The sequence below is a fragment of the Mercenaria mercenaria genome, unplaced genomic scaffold, assembly GCF_021730395.1.
Source record: "Mercenaria mercenaria strain notata unplaced genomic scaffold, MADL_Memer_1 contig_3274, whole genome shotgun sequence".
Lineage (NCBI taxonomy): Eukaryota > Metazoa > Mollusca > Bivalvia > Venerida > Veneridae > Mercenaria > Mercenaria mercenaria.
In genome coordinates this window covers 43,475-52,865 of record NW_026461397.1, presented here as the reverse complement: position 1 = coordinate 52,865, position 9,391 = coordinate 43,475, and the positions used below count along the sequence as shown (strand labels likewise).

Here is a 9,391-nt window from a genome sequence, read left to right as displayed (position 1 = left end):
TGTAATAAAACTTGCAAACAGATATCATTTGCTTTGTAAAAATGTTTCATATATCTTTATATTTTATATGTATTCGCCCCCCTCCCACGGGGGATTTAGCATATAGTAATAGGAGCATCCGTCTGTCCATCTGTTCGTCTGTACATCAATCCGTTTCCGACAGAAAACTGAAGAACGCTTAGGCATGCCTGTGATGATTAGAGGACCCTGTTGTCTTCAATGTCAGTAGTCACAGGGACCTTGAACTGAAAACGGTTTGCGACCAATTACTGAAGAACACTTTGCCCTACAGGCGTCAAATTTCATAGGCTCTTTAAGTTACCAATGAATTACACTTACAATATTAGAGGTAATCTTTCTTGAAAGCAATATCACGTTTCTTATCTGACACTGCGTGATATGTACCAATAATGTCATTGTCCTGCTTCCTTATTGAGATCAATATGTCCATATAAAGTTTAATTGAAGAGGAGATTGTTTAAACTGGATCTGGCGAACTGGATTATATGGTCAAGCTAACTTCCTGAGAAAAGTCATAATGTTAAACTTGGTTACGCATTGTTTGCTTTTACTTAAATCGTTTAGCTTATTCTTGTATGACGGTACTTCAAAACAAACCAGATTGCTACCCTTGTCACCAACTTTTTTTTTGTTTTTGTAAATTATTTTTATACTACATAGTGTGAACCAGTCTTGTAATTGCTGGATGGTATGAAGTTTATATGTTATTTGTTAGAAAATCTGTTATTTCTTAAAGATGTTTGCAGTATGGACTTCGCTCTTTGTTGTGCTATCCTGCAGTGGTAAGTTGTTTTTCTCTGTTGATAAATTATATCATAAATATTTATATAAAAAGATACTGCTACCGATAAAACATATCGTACGTAAATATCTCTTTTATAAAATGTTTTAATAAGATCTATGGACAATAATAATAAATTATATAGTGGATATAAAAAGGAGCTATAATGTGAAATTTGTCCTTCCTTGATATTTCTTGTGAACTCAGCTTGATGTCACTCGGGGCGTTGAATTCTTCATGTGAGGAAGCTATCCAGCTGGTTTACGGAAGGTCGGTGGTTCTACCCAGGTGCCCGCTCGTGATGAAATAATGCACGGAGGGGCACCTGGGGTCTTCCTCCACCATTAAAGCTGGAAAGTCGCCATATGACCTAAATTGGTGTCGGTGCGACGTTAAACCCAACGAAATGAATAAATAAATAAATAATATAACGTGAAAAGTTGAAACCCATAACGACGTCAAAATCATGAAAAATCAATAGTATTACACTGGATAAAGAACGTAACGTCTAAATGCTTTTATTACATTTCAGATATATTTGTATTTCATATTATATTATAACTACTCTGCTTTCATATATTAAAGCGTATATTTAAATGTAATCAAAACATTTTAACAGTACAGATATTCCTTTTATAATAATTTGGGGACCAATATCGTATCGGGCTCTCAGTTTGAACATTTTATATTTGGCAGATGTTTGTCGAAACGAGACAGGACTCCCTATATCAAAGGTCAAATGTTGTATTGACATGCTTGAAGCAATCGGCTGCATGTTTTGGGTCAGCAAGAAGCGGGTTTGGCACTGATGTAATTTTGACATCCAAATTCTAGGGTTACATTATTTGTAGATGTTGCGGGACTGATTTTATCAACCAAAATCTATCTGCCTAGTTTGTATTGACTTAAATTCTGCCATGCTGTTTGAATAAACTTTTAAATGTGTAGGTACAGCGATTGGATACCAGTTTCCTGTTCCAGACTTCGAAAGTCCATGGCTTCCTTTTGAAGCCCAAGCTGGAAAAAGCAAGGCAATGAGAGAAATACCTCATGGATTGAACGAAGTTCCTTTCATAGTAGATGTACAAGTAAAATCATTAGATGCTCCGAATAAAGGTTATATTTTTCAAGCAACAGGTGTGTTTGTGATTTTAATATAATTTCTGTAGAGTCCTTTATGACTGAAACGTAATTTTACTGTAATATGAAAACATTACATATAGAAACCGTATTTGTGCATGGTATTTCCAAATGTTTATTTCTACATATAATTCCTTTATATAAGCAAAAGGCATTTGTAGGAACAAAATAATTATTATCATAAAAATTAAAGATTATTATTATTACTAAATTAATGTAAATAAATTTGTCTCTGGGACATCTTTTATTTCGGACTTCATTTTGCGTTCTAAGGTTATTAAATATGTTACAAAATACACAACCGTGCATCTGATAAATATTTTATGTTCGACAAAATATGAACCAATATTAGAAAAAAAAAGAATGCAACAAATCCCCGAGAAACAAAACATTTTTCACTTAATCGGATGGATAAAGGTTATCAGCCATTATTACAGCGTGTTCCTTTTTCGAAACATCTGGGTTTACTTTAAAAATGTTCTCTGTTGTATACGTAAAGGAGGAATACCACGTGATGATGATGAGCCGGAACCTTACAGTGGTGTCGTTTATATTTATGATGAATCCAAAATAATAGTTTCTGCTCCACATCATGGAAATGGTGCCAATAATGGATATGCTATCTACACAGGTCATTATGTTTTAAATCATATTCATTTAATAAAACTTTTTTTAAATTTTAATACGTGAACATGTATAATTTGCCATAGAAAAGATATGTAATATATGTGTTCCTAAATTGTAAATTGTCAGGTAAATGTAACTGTCACTCATTGTAAGATTATACTATCCTATAGTTCTATGTGCATGTATCTTATCTCCGTTGGAAAATTTCTAGTATACTAGCGTTGAATGAATGGAAGTGAAATGTCATTTTCTATCGCGTGAAGAGTGGTGAAATCATTTTTCCGGCGATCGCATGTTACGTTAAGCTTGAGGCGGTGGGAGAGTCCCATTAAAATGGTAAGTCAAACATCTTTATATAATGCAGAGGATGGAAACTACTACACTGGTGCCAACAACCAGAGCAGTTACAGTGTAGATATAAGAGTGCGTGCATGGCGGATGTCTTCATTGCCCAAGGCAGATTTTGAGAAAACCAGTATTCCAATGAAAGCGGGAAATACTACATACAGTAAGTATATCTTATTGTTAATTAAAAATAACCTAGACAGATTTTCACATCTTAGTATCAGAATATAATTCAAAAATTTTACGCTTCTATATAAGTGCAAGGGTCCAAGTATGGGGCATGTTTTAAGACCTTCGTGGGATTTTTAGGCTATATTGAAGTTATATTCTAGGACATTTACGTGCAATAGTTTCAGACGTATACAGAGATGAGTTCCATGGTTTCAATGAGTATCCGTCAATGATTCTTGTTAGAATGAATCTCACGTTCACAAGAGGGAAGCTGACTGCAATGGCAGATGCTGTTGGTATGGATTTAAAAATGGATTTACATATTAAAAGTGTATGATACATAACCATCAAAATGTTCTTCTGAGCATAGTGGGACTTTTGAAAGCATGTGATAAATCGTGAAAGAGATTTTACCTTGTAAGGATTTGCTTACTTTTGTACTTGAATTTGAAACGTTATACCATTTTTATCAATCAGTTTATAAGTTCTCTCAAATATAAAAGACTTACTTCCCCTAAAAATACCGTTTCAAGGGCATATAAGTCTTTTTCGATACTGGTGATCTATGACTTTGATTGCATATCTTTGTTTCTTAGATGATTGTCCTTCAAGTTTGAAGAAATTCTGTTATTGGTAAATATTTCGTCCATTCATTATACAAAAACTTTAGCGAACGCCTTTAAAAGTCCAAAGTAGGCCTACTTCATTTTTTTTTTTATTTAAAAAAAAACAGATTCAACAGCTTTCCAAATACTTGTAGCTGTTAAGCTTATTTACATGGGTAGAATCACACTACTTCTAATATTGCACATGAACTGTCATAGTAAAAGCCATAAAGGGATGTCATAAAAGACAGAAGATTTAATAAAACATTCTAGTATATTCAGCAATATTAAGCAATTATCAGAAATAGGATTTAACAAGAAATTAAATATTTAAAATATTCATAACGGAGATGTGGCCGTCACATTTTAAATAAACGCATTATGAGCCTTTAAGATCGATGACAGTAAAGTAGTAGATGGTACACTTGATATTATAACAAACTGTGCAAGATTAAATTCCGAAATTAAAAGGTAATGAACTGACAACCAAAATAAATTTTATTAATAAATATTATATTTCCCTCTTTATTTTTTGTTTCTTCATTTATAGACATCTGACATCCTGTAATTATATTTATTACTAAACCACAGTTACTAGCATTATATTCAGCTTTATTCAGTGTGATATATTTTACACCTCCAGGAGCAAACTTTGTGACCTACAGGGATAATATTTACAGACAGAACTATCATATTGTTCATGGTGTAAGCAAAAATCGAATACGTGTCTGGATTGACTCACAATATAGAGGTAAACCGTACTCTTATATTTTACGTATTCCGTTGCAATTATTATCTAATTAAAAACATGTCACTTTAATTATTCTTAATATTTATAAAAAAAAGTTTCTACAGTGTTAAAAAATGAAGTGAACCATCTATAACAAAGAAAATGGTCAAGAAACTGACCTTTTTGACAAAACTGCTTAACAGAAGATATACCATTTTAAGAGTAAAGCGGCGTAAAGCGCTCGGAGAATCAAGAGGGCTAAAATCTGTGAAACTGAGCAACTTTGTAAATGGTAGATGTATCAAATATTTGTAAGAAATTCACCAGTACTAAATTTTCTTCTAAAATCTTACTGATTTACGAGAAATTCAAATTGAAAATTATTTGGTGCACAAGTTCAAAATATTTATTTTTTAATATTTCAATGTCAATTTTGACAGACTTCGAAATACGAATTTTGAGTAGTACTACATATTGCAGCAGTCAAGAAATATAGTATAGTGTGGAGTGCACATGATTTAAGATGTATAACAACTCCAGTTAGTAAACGCGAAAAAACGCCTTCAAATTAGTTATGTTTTCAGCTATATGATAGTTTTGTCCTGATCGGTACATGCATCAAATGAGGAGTCAAGGGTGTGGCTCTTGCGGAACCTCGGGAATGAAAGAGGCGTGAAACGGTATGGTCGAGACCCAAAAGAAGGGACTATGACCTTATCAAATACCCACTTTTCTAATTCATTTTTACCCCTTGTGTGTTATTATTATTACTGTGTTGTAATTATTACTTCTCTGTATTTTTAAGCTTATATATTTGCCGGATATGACGGTTACCCGATTTCTTTCTTCGCTGTTGAAGGATATTTAGAAATGTATGCATGGAAACCAAACACCATGGCTGCGCAGGAATACTCACAAACCTTGCTTGGACCAAATGTCCCAAATGAAACGTTTGAAATGCCATACAAAAACAATGTTCTAAATCCATTCACACGTGTATGGGTAAGTGTGTTACAATTATAATCAACAGAATGGACTACATTATGATTTTTCATACAAACGTTTAACCCTTACCCTGCTAAATTTCTATAATGAACTTGTCCATTTTTAAATTTGGGCAGTACCATTAACCGTTAAAAGGGCTGCTTTGTAGGACCACATTTGTAACAAATCGCATTTGTAACAGATTTCGTACGTATGCGATCGCATTCGTAACAGGAAAAATGTGTTACCAATGTGTTTGTCCAACATGGGGGTTGGCATGAGAAGCACATATGTATCATGTTGAGTTTTATACTGCAAATATTCAACCAGTTGGTTGTCATCGCAACATCATTAAATGACTGCCATAAGCACCATCACAGGTTAGCGCCGTCGTCGTCGACGTAAATGACGTCATAAAATTATTTGAGCCGCATCATGAGAAAATGGGCCTTCGGGAATCTATAGCTGGTTTTCGCAAGGAACCGAGATGTTATAGATATATAACTTCTATACAAGTTTGGTCAAAATGAAATAATAAATATGTAAAACAACCTTCAAATACATATAACCTGCTTACTAAAGTCACACTTTACCGGTCTTGAAAAATTCAAGTTTTCACAAATACCAGCATTTTCAGTCCCCAAGGGAGGTTTTGCAGGCGGGTTTGACTGTATATATATAAATACCCTAGCACCCACCAATAAATTAAGTCACAAGACTAAAATAAGCAAATTTTGCCATTTCAGCCATAACTCCGAGACAAATGGCGCGATATGGCTGTTTTAAAAGGAAGTGAGATCCTATATAAGTTTGATAAAAATCAAATAATAAATGTAGTCTCCATTGTGTTGACAATGATAAAATCAGCATGTTTTTGCCAATTCAGGGGCCGTAACTCCAAGTCAAACGGTGCAATACGGTTGTTTTTGAAAGGAACCGAGATCTTATAGATATATAAGTTGTGTGCAAGTTTAGTAAAATAAACAAAAAATGTGGTCTCTATCGCGTTCACAACGGTAAAACCAGTAATTATTGACATCTCAGGGGCCATAACTCGAAGACGAATAAGTTGATATGGCTGGTTTTCGAAAGGAACCGAGATATCATAGATATATATAAGTTCTGTGCAAGTTTTGTCAAAATCAAATAATAAATGTTGTCTCTATCGTATTCACAAGAAAAATGTGAACGGACGGACGACGGACGACGTACAAAGGGTGATCACAATAGCTTACTTTGTCACTTCGTACAAGTGAGCTAAAATATATTACAAATGTGTTTCAGATGTAAAAATGCTCTTTTTTGTTAATTTTTCCGATCGAAAATGACATGTGACAAATGTGATCAGATGTCACATCAAAAATCGTCATCGATCACATTCGTCTCAAAAATTGTTACAAATGTGCTTGATTTCTGTTACATATGCGATCTCATTTGTAACACCTGTTACATATGCGATTGCATTTGCAACACCTGTTACAAATGCGATCTGATACGAATGTGGTCCTACAGTGCTTTCCAAATATATACTGACTGAATGGCAAACAGTGCAGACCATGATCAGACTGCACGGATGTGCAGGCCGATCGTGATCTACACTAGTCGCAAAGCCAGAATCAATCGTGTCCAGCATGATAAGGGTTAAAACGATTCTTTTATTGGAATTTACGTAATTATTGAAAAGAAGAATGTGTGTTGATATATTTACCGATCGCGCTACAGTAATATATAGCGCAAACGTTTTCTACTACCAAAGCTAAAGTACAAAATTATTTTGAAGGTTCGTAGTAATACAGGACCAAACGCTGGTTTCATGTTCCTTGGGAGTGGTGCAATGGCATATGTCAAGACTGTAAGAGACAGTGTGTGTAGTTATGGTGGACTTGTGTATGCGTATGATACTGTAAACATCCGCTTCTGGAGACCAACATCAGCCATAAACGGCGGATTGACCTGCGTGTCTCATTTCTTCGGCAATGGTACCAACTCACAAATGTCAACAGATGCTGAAGTGGTCATTCGTTCCTGGGGTGTAGATTCTATTAGTGAGTACAACCTTGTTATTGTACAACTCTACAACTCTGGTCATGAGATAATGATTGGTAATTGTTAAGAAAAGATATTCACAAGAGGGCTGATTAGGCGTTCTTAAGGCACGTCTTCGGTCAGGGATTAGCTAGAATTTTCGTGCGGTATCGATAATCGATTCTATTGCCTTCTTTTCCCATTAGTGTAAATATTTCAATCTATGAAAAAATATTACATTCCTGTCACATTTTGATAATTCGAGGGTTCAACGCAATAAGGGCGTATCTACATATAATAACTTTATGTAGATACGCCCTTATTGCGTTGAACCCTCGAATTGTTGTTTGTTATTTCATATCTCAAAGTGGCAAACCATCATGTTTCTTATCTTTATAAGCTAACAGTAATTATTTTGAGTTACTTACGAAAATACTTTAATAACAAATTAAGCCGCTAACTAATTTTCCTTTTCAAGACATGTATATATCAATTAATTATACATTTATTTCAGGAGATACAGGAACATGGACATTTGAAGAACCACAAAACAACTGTAAAAAAACAAAAAGGAGTCCAATTAAATAATTGAATTGTTATGACACAAATATTTGTCATGTTTGGAGAGTAATAATCAGTACAAGAATCTTAAAAGAATTTTACATGTCCTTAAGATAACAGAACAGAACAGAACATAAGTTTATTTTTCTAGGAAGTTCCTTTTCCAACCACACAAATAATAATAATATACATCAAGATCAGATAACAATTGCATGATTACATACATTTACATCACAACAAACAAATAAATAAATTCGGAGAGTGCAAACATAACAGGCCATTCATCATGGTCAGGATGTATCTAAGACACACTTTTGGTTATCACACCTTAGACTTGGTAATTAAGAAAAATACAAGGACAAAGGTCCAACAGGAAAAGCCATATTCAAAGAAAGCAGTCACCCGTACAGCACTCTACATACAAATTTCATGCATATAAACATACGCGCACTTCCGCTAAGCACATGTATACACAAACTCAATTGAATGGAAAAATAAAACATAGAAGTAACGCACACAAATGTATTTAAAGTGATGGACTGGAAACTATTCTCAGTACATTTGAAAACGCACAACCTAGGTTTGTTAGCTCCATGTACTTACATTGGGATACAGGGTTTCATATATATTCAAAGTCACAGCACTACCGCCAAAAGAGTTAGCCTCAAGTCTATCCTCCTACAGCCAGTGCTGGAATGCCATATTCTACAGTTAGTAGTAAAAATAATATCAAACAAATGACTTTCTTATGGCGCATTTTTCTCAGCATGTCACTCAGTAAACCATAAAACATAGAGGATATTTGTTTTGAGTGAATATGGAATCTATATCTCACTGAGATGTGAGAAAATTTCAAATATTTTCAAGAGGGCGTAGAGCGAGTGAAAATGTGAACATTTTCTCATTTTGAGGTGAGATGTATTCTATATTCACGAAAAACAAACAAATTTTCTTTTTATTTCATGCTTAAATACGTTGAGATATGCATTTTGCAACAGATTTTAATCTCAGCGTGGGGAACAGACGCGCGTAAACGAACATGACGCCACACGTGTTGTGACGTTAGAAAGACGCACACGACATAAAGTTCCATTTTATTTTATTTCTTGCTGCATAACATTATGAAATTCTCATTAAGTAAAATAATTTGAATCGAGAAATATTCTATAAAGAAAAATGTGCGACTACAATTTTCATCCTGTTTTAAGCAAATAATTCAAAATTTATACACAATGTACAAGTAGATCGGCAAAGCTGTATCATTTACAGTGATATGCAGTGAGTGATATGGATTATATCTCACTGACAAAACACAGTATTTCATCAGTTAGCATAAAATAAGTTGTCTTCTCGCCTGTCCAGCGGAGAAAGTCCAGATTATCCGAGTAGGAGATCACGTTA

The 9,391-nt window shown here is 34.1% G+C and overlaps 1 protein-coding gene across 1 annotated transcript; it reads left to right on the top strand.

Moving 5' to 3' along the window:
* Positions 1–757: 757 nt before the first annotated feature.
* On the top strand, positions 758–7,517 carry LOC128552900 (uncharacterized). The gene is made up of 8 exons (XM_053533970.1): positions 758–803; positions 1,751–1,939; positions 2,442–2,573; positions 2,934–3,077; positions 3,247–3,381; positions 4,334–4,441; positions 5,226–5,422; positions 7,185–7,517. The coding sequence occupies exons 1-8, from the start codon at positions 758–760 to the stop codon at positions 7,515–7,517; spliced, it is 1,284 nt and encodes a 427-aa protein (XP_053389945.1).
* The last annotated feature ends 1,874 nt before the right edge of the window (positions 7,518–9,391 follow it).

Excerpts from the sequence above, each read along its gene's own strand:
- LOC128552900 (XM_053533970.1), top strand. The coding sequence starts at position 758 with ATGTTTGCAGTATGGACTTCGCTCTTTGTTGTGCTATCCTGCAGTG. Across the intron at positions 3,078-3,246 it reads AGCGGGAAATACTACATACA|GACATTTACGTGCAATAGTT; the intron begins GTAAGTATATCT and ends GTTATATTCTAG. Across the intron at positions 3,382-4,333 it reads TGCAATGGCAGATGCTGTTG|GAGCAAACTTTGTGACCTAC; the intron begins GTATGGATTTAA and ends TTACACCTCCAG.